A 13,216-nucleotide genomic window follows, 5' to 3' on the forward strand; every position below is an offset into this window, starting at 1 on the left:
AGATAGTGGGATCCTGGGATGCGTCAGGAAGAATGTGGCCAGCAGGTCAGGGCAGTGATCCTGCCCCACTTCTTGCCCTAGTGAGGTACATCTCAGGTGTTGTGTTCATTTTTGGATTCCACGGTTGGAGAAAACTAAGGAATTAGTGAAGAGGGTCCAGTGAAGGTCACAGAAATGATGAGAGGTCTGGGGCGTCTATCTTATGAGGAGAGGTGGGATCTGGGCCTGTTTAATCTGGAGAAGACTGAGAGGGGATCTAACTAATGCAAATAAATATCTGCAAGGCAGGTGCCAGGAGGATGGTGCCAGATTCCCCTCAGTGATGCTCAGTGATGGGACAAGGAGCAATGGCTATAAACTAAAACACAAGAAGTTCTACCACAACAAGGACTTTAGGTTGAGGGTGGCAGAGCACTGAAACAGGTAGCCCAGGAAGGTCATAGTCTCCCTCTCTGAAGAAGTTCCGAACCCACTTGGGACCCTTCTTGTGTCACCTGCTCCAGGCTGGACTGCAGGATGGCAGTGGGGTTTGACTCAATGATCTTCAAAGGTCCCTTCCAACCCTGGCAATTCTGTGATTCTTAATGAAGGTACTTGCAAATGAATCCTTCACTTCTTTGTAAAGTTTTTTTCTCTAGAATTTTTGTTAGTGTTTAGTCTCTTTTCCATTTTTTAAATACTGCTGCTAGAGGATTAAAATGGCATGAAGGAAGTGTAATGTATTCTCCAATTGTAGCACCGGCTTCCATGATGCATAGTGATGGGTTATTATAGCATAACAAAAAAACCCCATGGATTATTTGAAATGTTCTTGATGATAACAGTAGCTGAACTAGTAAGCAGGAATCATGTGTTTTTGACTTAGAATCCCCATAATTTATGTTCTAAAACCTAAAAATACTTGTTTGTGAAATAAATTGTCGATGATTAGTCTGTACAAAGGAGTAATATGTTTACTCTTGAAAGGTGAAGTTTTCTGTTTAAGGGTTTAAACCATATTTCATGTTCATGCAGAGCTGCATAAAAAGTGGATTTGACATACGTGTCAAACTACTCCTTTCGGTTAAGTTTTAGCTTATTGCCAACCCAGAGAGAAATTCACCTTTTGGTTGCTGCAGTGTGGGCCTCCGCCTCACAGTTCTCTTCAAGGATGTACACAGCTATTATGGTGTTAACATGCTGAAGCTGTGTGGGAAGGAGAAAGTCGTGCATGTTTGTTAGAACCATGTATGTTCTAAGTTGGAAGGATGGTGGAAGGTCCCAGGGCAGGGGTGGAGAGAGGAGAGTCATATCCATTAGCTCCATCCATTTAATTTTGCACTATATAGCAGGTACAGGTTAGGAGGAGGTTCAGCCAGGGGAGAGAATGTTAGCAGCAAATCCACATGCAGATGCTGTGTTCATGTGCTATGCTTCTAGCAAGTGGCAAGTCTTTAATTACCTCTCTAACCATTAAGTAATGTTCTGTACCTGCACCGAATTGAGCACAGTTAAATCTGTGTTCTGAAATATTTAATGTTCTTCAGTTGTTTAGGGTTAGCAACTTTAGGTATATCCTTTCCTGGTTTGAATTAGTGTTTTTGTATAAACATTAAAGAGAACAAATTTGACTAAAACCAAAGGAGGAGTATTTTAAAATGTATTGGAAGTCTTTCTCAGATTGTAAAATAGAGACAACTAAAACAAAGATCTGAGTATTTCAGCTAGTCTTTGAGTATGTAAGATGAAATTGTAAAATACATATTAAAAAACTTGATCAAAGAACATAAAACCAAACCATATTCCAAACCAAACAAAACTCCCAACCCAAAACCAAAGAACCAAGAACCAAACAGAACAAAAGGTTAAAAAAAAGTCAGTATTCAACTTTAGATGGTGTAATATGAGATGCATTAGACTACAATCAGAATTTCGTAATAGATATGATTTCTATTTTAAAGTAATCCATTAAAATAGCCCAAAATTAATGAATATTCTCATTTCCATCACTTTTCTTAGTCATCAAAATTGTGATAGAAAAATTTATTCTTGTCTCTAATTAAAATGCTTATTTATAATCTGTGTCTTAAGCTTACTTATTCTTGTAAAACTTGCAGTGTATACTATGCAGTTTTTCAAAATCGCTTAAAATTCATTAAGTTGAAAATTCTATTGGCATGTATTTGTAATATTTGATAAAGAAAGGAAATTAGTGGGTTTGTTGGTTGGGAGATAATATACTTAAACGTACTAGGTTTAGCAGATTAGAACACTATGCTGTGGGTGTTGTGGATTGCTTTATAAAATGAGGTCTAATAACATACATGCAAACAGGCAACATGTTTTTCTTTAACTTTTTGAAGTGACATAGCCAGTTGATCATATTTTGAATTTCAGTAACTCACTATAGTGAGTGAATTGTCAAAGTGCCATTACCAATGGTAGCAGTACTTCATCCTTCCTAAGATTGTGCTAGCACTACTATTTTGTTTAAGCTGCCCAAAGCTTATTTACTGCCCTTTTCTATGTGGTGGCTGAACAAATTGTCTTTTCAAAACTCCCTGCCATTCATCTTGTTTGGGTTAGTGAATCAAATAGTTTGCAGTAAGTCATCCATTATACTTTTCTGTGTTTAAAAAGGCCATTCTATATAGCTTATATGTTCTGAGAGCTTTTACTTTAAATTTGTTTGACTGAGAGGTAAGGCTGACATTGATTATTATTTGTTAATCAAGCAGTGCCACTGCTACCATTTTTGTAATCTGGGAGAAAGATGTGTATAGTGAGTTTGCTTTCTGTTCTTGAGTTGTTTCCTGTACTCCACATATGTAGCAAGGGAAGAACAAACATTTTTGCAAAGTAGGATCAGTATAATTTTTGAATTCTTTCTTACAGACTGATTATTTTTTAATCAACTCCATGTACTCTTGATTTGTAATGCATCTTTAGATAGCACAGGGTTAATTTCTCTTTGAAAATAAAATACATGTATTGAGGGCAATGTTGGTAGAAAAGTAGGAAATTGTTTTCTTTCCCCTAAAGCAGTGTTTGAATTCATACTCTATTACCTTGTCTAAATTGCAGCTCAGAGTGCAGTGATGGAGAATGGTCTACATCTGTGCCTTCCTATTTTACTGCTGTGGAAAAAGAGCAGTCTTCAAGTGATGAAAGCTGGGAGACTGTCTCATGCAGGGAGGAGCATGACCCTGGTGTGCAGAGGAGCAGCGGTGGTGCGAAAGAGGAGAGCATAGACTTCTGCTTCCAAGAAGGGTCTGCCTTTATTTTATTAGCTCACCTCCTATAACTTCTGGCTTTGCCAATAGTCGAGTACTCACATAGAATAACATGTATTATTCACAAAGAATAATATCTAAAAACAGTTACCATACTAGCAGCAATCATTTGCCTACATCACAATAATCTGAGTAGTTGTAAGCATTTCAAGTCAGGGAAAATATGGCATTTCATGAAAGCAGTTCTGTGTAATGAAAAATACAGAAACTGTGAGAGTGCACTGAGATGAAGTGTCAGTATGGTTAATAGACTTAATATACTGACTTGAAAAAGCCAGTTAGGCAAGTTAATTGTTAAGATACACATATTACATAAGCATCTTTTGATACTACTTAGGATTCCTTGAAAAGAACTTCTTTATTTCTCTGCTTTATTGCTTCTCCTATTCCATTGCTGTTCCTTATTTTCTGCAGTCCTATCAGTGATTAAAGTAAGCTTGAATTACTTGCTTTAAACTTCTTGCTAGTAACTTTAAACTTATTTTATTTTTTCAGTCATTCAGTACTTTATAAACTAAAGGGAGCTGCCTTTGCTATAAGGCAAAATTGGTAGCAATATACAGCTAAGAAGAATGTGCTTGTCTTTTTTCTAAGCATCTAATATTGACTTTAGTTTGGATCTTTATAAAGCAAAGGCCACACCTAAGTGTTCTTTCAGCTTCTTCCACTCCTAGGTACATAGTACCTATTGCCAAGCAGTCCAGTTTGTTGTTAATACCTTTTTAGTATTCTCCACATGCTTGGGTGTTGGAGAACTACTGTGATTTCTTGAAAACTTCGACAACTCATCTCTTTCAGAGCAACAGTAATGGAGCTGTGTGCTTTTTAACTTTCTTTACTATGAACAGCATGAAAATGTATGCATCTTTAACATAATTTCTGTTTATTTTCCCTTTTGTAAGGGAAGTGGGCCACACAGCTCCATGACTCTGCATCCAGGTGACTTGTGCTCCTCTAAAGTGTCCAGGAATGAGAGGAGGCTTTATCTTGCAAGATAGCTTCTCTTGCAAGTATTACGTCTTCACATTTCATTCAGGCCAAGCTTTGCCATGGAGGCTGCCCTGGGATGTCAAGATGATCTTTTTCCTTAATGCCTTTAGGAACTTGTAGATAAATAAGAAAATGTTTAGTACCAAATCTATTACCCTTGGCAGGGATGCTGGCTGTACTAGGGAAAATTCAAAGCAAACTCCTTACTGTACTGCTGGCTTTGAGCCTTAGCCAAAACTTTACACAGAATCATGGGTGTTACTAAATTCTGAGTCTGGAACTGATACACTGGGAATTTCTTGAATTTTTATGGCAAATGCTAAATTTCTAATCTGTGACTCTAGGGTCTGGGAAACATGACTGTTTAGTCTTTGTGTTATGTGTGGCTTTTGTTTATGTTTTGTTGCTTATGTGTTTGTTAATTATCTTAGCTTTTTAGTTTTAGCTTTTCATTTGTTAATATAAAGGGAGCAGACATTCTTGGAGGAAGGTGAAATTCCTTGGGTACAGTATCGAGAAGAAGTAGAAAGTAGCAGTGACGAGGAAAATGATACACTTAGTGATTTTGTGCACCTTGGATTCTTCTTGTTGGATGGAAATAACAACCTTGAGGATGACTCCAGTGTGAGTGAAGACCTGGATGTGGAGTGGAGGTATGCATTTGATAGTTGTCTGCTTTAATTTCAGAGGCACTGTAGTTACTATTTCATTTTCTATGTAAGATGTCAAAAGTACTCATGGCTATCAGTATGCAGTTGCTTCACGGACTGATAATCTCAGCTTTAAAGTTTAAGGTATTTCAAGTGCCATGTATCTTCTAATGAGAGAAAAGGGAATAGATTTGCTAAATCAGGCTGTGCTTTGAGAAAATTTTGGTGCCCTAAGTACGCAAAGCATGTGTCTATTTTTTAATTTAATTTTCAAGTAGAACTGTAACAAAAATAAAGCAATATAAATGTAATCAGCATTCAAGTAAGTCCTGTTTTATAATTGGTCTTTTCCTCCTTTGAAACTGGTGTAAATTAGTCATTATAAATCTATTTTATTTCTCTTTGAAATGCTGTGCACTTACCTAATATTATCATAATTTTGAATGCTTCATTCCATTTTCTGTCATTAGATTACTGAAGGATATTGCAATCAATTTATTATAAAAATGCTGCAAATACCAGGAATAAAATTATTGGAGCCACATTCAAAATAGTATACTGTATAATGGTATAATGTGTTTGTTTTAGAAAGTGATAGACAAAAGGTTTTCCAGTGAGAGACATAACACTTGCTCCCTTCTGGATATTAAAACATAAAATCGAGTGCAGATGTACCAATGCTGTTGTTTTCTCCTTGTGAAGTTATATTGTGGAAAAGCATAAAAGGGACTAATGCGTGAGAGTCCAAACTAGAAGTAAGGCATGTGTTCTTACGCTGTCAGGCAGTAAGCTAGCAATGGAATTGTGTGATATGTACAGAAGCTGTGTTTTAAGTGTTGGAGGTTAGCCTTGGTGAGCTTCCTAGCTACTAAAAGCAGGAACAAAGATGTTGATGGTTATTTAAGTTTTGTCTGCTGAGCATATGCAGACCTGTACATCATTTCACTTGTGCCTGTTCTAAGATTTGATTTCTGAATTTCTAAAAGAGAACTCAGAGGAGCTACCAGGCCATGAACTGTGACATGTGATATAATCAAAATCGGATTGTTGTAAAACAACCTTAATAGAGTACATATGAAACATCAGCTGAACTTATGCCCTTTTCACAGAATGTTCTGAAGTATATACTGTGGGAGTATGGTACCACTTTGCTGGGACCTGGAGTAGGGAGGTGCAGAACTGCCTCTGAGAGGCTGGGGCTGCCCATGAGGGACACAGCTAGTTCCAGCTGGCTCTAGTGGACCCACCACAGGGTGGGGACTCTGAGAAAGTACTAAGAATGGATAAAAAATGCTGAACAGCAAGCAGCGTGTGAGACAGAAATGAGGATGATGTGAGAGGAGCAACAGACACCAAGGTTAGGAAAGAAGGGGGAGGAAGTGCCCTAGGTGCTGGAGAAGACCATGGTGGAACAGATAGAGATTTGCTGAAGGAACTGTATCTGGGGGGAACCTGTGCTGGAGTAGTTGGTGAGGGACTGCAGCTTGTGAGCAAAAACCATGCAGGAGCAGGAAAACACCGTGAGGAGGAACTGCCCATGGACAGACCACAACTCTTCTTCCTTCTTCTCTGCCCTGCTTGGGATAGAGTAACTTAAAGGGCTCAGGGATGAAGGAGTGAGGTTGAGCCTGGAAATAAAGGGATGGCTAAGGAAAAGGTGTTTTAGTTTTTGTCTTTGTTTCCCACCATTCAAATCCATTTTTATTGGCAATAAATTCGTAGTATCATAGAGCAGTCTAACTTGAAAGCAAACTCAGAAGATCATCTGGTTCAACCTTTCAATTAAATTAAGGTTTTTCCTGAATTGAGTCTGTTTTGCCTGTGGTGCTGATGGATGACTCATGGCCCTTTTTCTTGACCCATGAGCTTTTAATCTTATTTACATGTTCATTTGAGGCAGGGGAAGGAGATCAGCTGGCTGGGTATCTGGCTGTTATAAACAGGTGATGTGCAATAATTTGATATATGCAGACTACTTTGTGTTGTAACTATTTATTTTGAAAATAAGACCATGTTTCTTAACCCATATTTTTCAGACTACTTGATGAGTTTGGTGATGGCCTAGGACTTGCTCAAGCCATTCCTTACATGGAACCTCAATTTCTCACATTTATGGCACTAGAGGGACGCTTAGAAGCTGTGGAGGTATTAAAGTATTATTAATGGTCTTATATCAGTGATGTTGTGACACAAAGATTTATAGTGGAGTCCTTTTTCAACTTAATCTGAAAATCAGAAGAGAAAGGGAGAAATACTTTCCTGTGCTAGCTTGAACTTTTGTGTCTGCAAACATGAAAATACACCTTGGAAGTTCTTTTAAAGGATGTACTATTCTACCAGTATAAACATACACCGTTTAATTTCAAAGAATTTTGCCAAGTTCTCTACATAACAAAAAAAAAAATATACTTGAATCTATGCCTGTGAATTTTCCTAGTTTTTTTTTTCTTTTGCAAGAGTACATTTGGATTTCTCAAACTTTTATCAGTAGAAGACTTTCCTATGTTTGACTTCTTGACTCTATGTATTTTAAATTTTAACAAAAAAAGTTTTAAAAAACCGTACCCAATAACAAACAAAAAAACACAATCAGGAAAATACACCATCTGAAAGAAAAAAATGCCTTTTATCTTTACCTTGTTCTATCCCATTTCACCTCTCTAATTTTGAATAGACCAGAGCATTTATTATCAAGAACCAGCATGGTAATGATCTTTGTCTTTTGTTTATTACTTCAGGTTGGTCAATGTCAGAGCGAATATAGAGCTAGCTGAAATCCACTTTGATGTAGTGCAACAATTCTTGCACTGGTAGAAATCTCCCCTGCAGAGTATTTGTCAAAATAAGAGTTAAATGATGTGTAGACATATAGTATGGTATTACAACAGCTGAACTGAATGCTTTGTGGGTGACCTAAGTATAGGGTGGCAAGGGGCAGTTTGGCTGCTAGCAGCTACTTTGAAGGGGTGAACAGGGCAGGCTGTATGTCATAGTGTGCTTGCAGGCAAAATACCAAGGGCACTTTGAAATGCTCTCTAAAGCTGGCAGACAGTAGAACAATCTAGATAATGGGGTTTTTTTCCATGGATATATGCAAAGTCTATGATTTCCTGAATAAGCTTCTCAGGTCTTTTTCAAGGCAGTGGAAGGGCTGTTCCCTTAAGTTGGCAGTCATGCAGTTTCCAGGTTTTGACATCCCCTGAGGTAGATCATCATGGGATGATGGAAGGTCATTATTCATGATCAGGTATCACAGGGCCTTCTCCAGCTGTGTAGGATCTTGTTAGCATTACTTATTTAGAGATACTTCATTAATGTGGAGAAGGTCTTTTGATATCCTTCTTGTAGAAGCAGTATTTTGAAGCTGTATAGAGAAAATTTTTTCTCTTTCATTGCTGCTGATTCTCACTTCATCAAGAAAAAACCAGAACTGCAAAAACAGTTGACCTCTTGCTTTGCACCAAAGCAAGAGGGTCTGTGTAGAGAGAGGAAACTAATCCTATCTTTTTTATCTGCACATTAACACTTGAAGAGGAGACTGAGTTTATTATGACTCTTAAGTTTTTCTTTCTCATTCCTCTGTAACATTTGCCCAAGTACTCTGTTAGAAGAAATGTGTGCAGTCCTGTCAGAATGACCTGTAAAAAGGTAATCCTTGGTGATTATGTGCATGGCTGGCTGTGGAGGTGCTGTAATTATGTTTGTGTCACCAGGAACAGAGTCACTGAACACCATTAGGATGACTGCAGAGGTACCTGTCATACAGGGCACTGGGAATGCAGAAAAGCCAATTCTTTTATGTAGCACTTGTACTTGATAGTAGCATATAAGGGTGTGAAACTTTATGGTGGACATTGAAGTCTGGCATATTTGGGATTACTCAGCAGAAAGTGGTAACTGAGTTATAAAAGGAGGGGTTGTATGGACTGTGACTACATGGACAACAGAGGTTTTGAGTGAGAATTCCAAATATTCCCTTCAAATCTCAAGAAGAATATAGAGTACATATTTTTCCAGTATGAAATAGTTACTAAAATTGTTCAGAAAATATGAGCAAAATTATTAACTGTTGTTTTGAAATACTTGAAAGGTATGTGACACAATAAAGCATCCAAAATTCAAGTGTATCTTAATTGGAGGTGAGGAAGTGGGAGAGATCTATCCCAAATAATTGTGACTTTGGAGTTTTGAAGTAATGAAAAGTATTAGATGCTTGTTTGAATACTCGTGCTGGATATAAACAGAAGTTTGACACGTAAGTAATATTGCAACCTTCTGTATCCCTGGGATCTTACCTAGTTTTTCCAGGTGTAGTAGTTACTGATTAAGCATAGTATTTTTACCTACAGTTTATTCTCAGACCACTGCAGTTGGAGCAAAAACCAAATACAAATACTAAAATAATCTAAATGTAAGTAAGGTAGTATTGTCTGCTGTACCAGAATTTGATGGGTATTAGCTGTAAAATTGGAGCAATGTACCTGTTTTGTAGGGGGATTTGCACACTGCACTAGGGATAACCCCAGGTTTTCCCTTAAACTGACATATTTCTAGATAAGAATACATGTAGCAGTAGGAGCTGCAAATATTTCTTACCTCATGCTGATCTCTCTCTGCCATAAGGGTTTGACTGTGGGTATGAAACTGCTCACTTAGATCTGTGGTAGTGTGGTAGCTTCAGCTATCTTGTCACTGTGATCCAAGTCCAGGCATGTTCTCAGGTTGCAGCTGTAGTAACTTCAGGGAAAGTTTAAGAGGAAAGACTACTGAAGAGGTTTCTGTATAATCCAGTGTTTCTCTAGTATATGGAGGTTTTTAGTTCAGTCAATTCCCAACATTACTTCTTACTAAGAGAGTTTTATGGCCAACAAAGTAAATAATTTTTAAGCTGATTAGAACAGTAAGTAGTTGGACTTAAAGAATGTGACTAATTCATGTAGGGTGTGAACCCAGTGCTTCCTGGTTCTTGGTGCTTCAGTTTCAGTTTGTTTGCTGTTCAAACAGGTAGTGCATTTCTCAGCAATTATAATCAAATATTCTGAGTTCTGTGATTTTAATCTTTTTTTTCTACTGGATATCCTTTCGGTGTCTTACATAGTTGAATGTATGATGTACACAGCAAATAAGCACAGCAAATATGGTGTAGACTTGTAGTCTTAAAGATTTTGTATGGTCAAAAAATTGAGTTTAAAGAAAGGTTACTTCAGAGCATTTTGTTTGTTTTAAGATTAGAAATATCTACATGGATCTTGTTTTTTTTCCTATCTTGAAGTTTACACTGTTAATCTAGCCAAGAAACTTAATATTTTTTGTAATTCAACAGTTGAAGCCAGGAAACGGAGTAATGGGGCACTTACTTTCAGAAGTAAAATGAAAGGACAGTTTTAGATTGGCAAGCTTTATTACATTTTCAACTTGCTGTCTTTTCTGTAACTTTATAAAATTAGCGAATGTTCATTGTAGATAAAGTTGTGACTGTCCTCATTCTCTAAGGAATGCTTTAAAAGCAAGGCATTGCTGTTTTGACATTGTTTTATCTCATTCATTATAAAAATAAAAATGGTGTTATGGTTCATTTGCCAGACATACCTTCCATTTAAAAAAATACTACTGCTAGAATTGGAGTCCTTTTCTTGCTTGTTTGTTTTGCATGAAGTGTTAAATTTGTGAGTAAGAGAACTTGATCTCTTCTTGCCCATTTCAGACTGCTCTGGCACAGTTGGAGTCTCTTACATTTGATGTTGAGCAGACTCATCCACCAGCTACGAAAGAAGCCATAGATTGTCTGCCACAGATTATTGTCACAGATGACTACAATGGTATGGAAAAATAATGAAAAAGTAATTTCCCCAAAGTCTGTAAGAACAAGTTCAATTTTCTCTAATACTATAAATGCATTCTTTAGGTATACTTACTGCATCATTCTGTCTTAAGATCTTTTGAATCTGAGTATAATTTTGATCCATTTGGAAAACTAATCTTTATTGGAGTTACTGTGACTGTACTTTTTGATCATTAGTGATACTATTGATAATATATGTATTTTAATTTGAGCTCATCTTAGATGTAAAACAAGGTAGTAATGTTTTCTCTTCATCATGGCTTTAGGTCAAGAGCAGTGTTGTACTATCTGTTGCAGTGATTTTGTGGAAGGTGAAATCATAACAGAGCTACCCTGTCGTCATTTGTTTCACAAACCTTGTGTAACTCTTTGGTTACAGAGAGTAAGTACTACAGGATTGGTAGGGGATCTTTGGGGGGGTTGTGTATTTTGTGTATTTTTCTGGGAGGAACAACTTTACCTCTTTGAAAATGTGAGATGAAATAACTGGCTGGTGAGTTTATGCATTATGGAACCAAATCCAAGTGTGGAAAAAAATTTGTATTTGTACTCACTTGAAGGACTATTTCTTTAATAGAGGGAATATTTCTGTAACAGAAAACATGTTTTCCTTTATTAAGAATGAAAAACTTCTTGTTTAGGTACAAGAAAAGCTTTCTTTAGTATATTCCTGCCTTGAAGTAAACACCATGGAATCATTTTCTCCAGAAAGAAGAGCAAAGGGTTTTCTCTGTCTTACCACAATGTGAGGCCTGTTTATGGTGACAGCTAAGGCTGGCAGGGGAAATACTGAAATGCTTGTAGGTTAACTGTTCTAAAATTACCTGTAGTAATTTTATATGATATTAGATTTAATTTTCATGATCTGTAATCAGTTTCCTTTCACATGTCTTAAAAAGGCTTGCATTATGTTGAAGCTAGACTAAAACCCCCATAATTAATGGACTGGTATGTTTTTTTAGTAGCACTTGCACTCTTCTTTGTGTGCAGTGCGAGTCTGGACTTGGTAGTTCCCAGTGAGCTCACAGTGTAACACAATTTCCTCAAGAGTATAAGAGAATGATTGTACCATGAGAGTCCTATCAGAGCACCTCTAGCAAGGTGGGTTGATAGGTTTATAATTTTTTTTACCTTGATAATGTTGATTACCATATTCATTTTTCTTGTTTTACACATCATGCTTTCTTTTTCTGTTGTCACCATAAACTGCTATTGTTGAAAACTAGGACAAAATACTTCCTCTTAGATTTGGGCCATACCTGACTTATTTTTAATTCTTGCCTGAAAAAAATAAGTCTCACCTGTAGAATTAATGCTGTGAAGAGCAACTTGGAGAGAGCCTGCATTTGCTGTGTAGCTGGTGTAAAAACAAAACAAGTCTTTATTCTGAGTCTGTGTTAGCTGTCAGCTACACATAGCTGTGCCGTCAAATTTGAGTTGGAAGTGGTGCTGTTGTAGAGACCCTAAATACTTTGTAAATAATAACTTTTAGCTTTTCAGTAGAATTGAATGCAAACTATGCAAATGACCTGGGTTTTTTTTTCTCCTTTTGTAGTCGGGAACATGCCCTGTTTGTCGTCATGTGCTTGCACCTGTTCTTCCCGAAGCAGCTGATGACACTGTATTTTTTATTTGATTGATGATTCAGCATCTTCTGTTGACATTGCTGCAGGACCCTCAGACTAGGGTCAGAAATAAAAATCTGCCACCAAAATAAAAATGTAAATTTTGCTTGTTTTAATAATAATGTGAAAACAATTCAGTATAAAATATTAATGTATGGTCAGGATTGGCTTGGGTTGGAAGGGACTCTAAAGATTATCTGTTTCCAGCCCCCCAGGGGATCCCCAGGGCGACCTTCCTCTAGACCAGGTTGCTCCAAGTCCCATCCAGCCTGGCCTTGAACACTTCCAGGGCTGGGGCATCCACAGCTTCTCTGAGCAACCTGTCCCAGGGCCTCACATTATGTCCTAATATGTAATCCAAACCTATTTACTTCTAGTTTGAAACTATTCCCCCTTGTCCTGTCACACACCATTGTAAATAGTCCCTCTCCATCCTTCTTGTGGAGTCCCTTCAGGGACTGGAAGGCCACAATTAGGTCACCTTAAAGCTATCTCTTCTCCAGGCTGAAAAATCCCTGTTCATCTCAGCCTTTCCTCATGGGAGAGGAGCTCCCTCCCTCTGATCACCTTGGTGTCCCTCCTCTGCACTCTCTCCAGCAGCTCCATGTCCTTCCTGTGCTGGGGCCCCAGGGCTGGAGGCAGCCCTGCAGGTGGGGTCTCACCAGAGCAGGGCAGAGGGGCAGAATCCCCTCCCTCCCCTGCTGCCCACGGGGCTCTGGATGCAGCCCAGGACACACTTGGCTCTCTGGGCTGGGAGTGCCCATGGCTGGCTCATGTCCAGCTCTCACCCCCAGCACCCCCAAGTCCTTCTGGGCAGGGCTGCTCTGGATCTGTTCA

At 38.0% G+C, this 13,216-nt stretch overlaps 1 protein-coding gene across 1 annotated transcript in view; it reads left to right on the top strand.

Moving 5' to 3' along the window:
- Positions 1 to 12,444, top strand: part of PJA2 (praja ring finger ubiquitin ligase 2) — a 37,108-nt gene extending 24,664 nt beyond the window's left edge. Inside the window, 7 exon segments of the mRNA XM_058864512.1 lie at positions 3,064 to 3,249; positions 4,730 to 4,915; positions 6,949 to 7,057; positions 10,617 to 10,731; positions 11,021 to 11,136; positions 12,310 to 12,385; positions 12,388 to 12,444. Coding sequence (XP_058720495.1) covers positions 3,064 to 3,249; positions 4,730 to 4,915; positions 6,949 to 7,057; positions 10,617 to 10,731; positions 11,021 to 11,136; positions 12,310 to 12,385; positions 12,388 to 12,440 — 841 coding nt within the window. The 3' untranslated portion in view covers positions 12,441 to 12,444.
- Positions 12,445 to 13,216: the final 772 nt, after the last annotated feature.

This window comes from Poecile atricapillus, chromosome Z, assembly GCF_030490865.1.
Source record: "Poecile atricapillus isolate bPoeAtr1 chromosome Z, bPoeAtr1.hap1, whole genome shotgun sequence".
NCBI classification, from domain to species: domain Eukaryota; kingdom Metazoa; phylum Chordata; class Aves; order Passeriformes; family Paridae; genus Poecile; species Poecile atricapillus.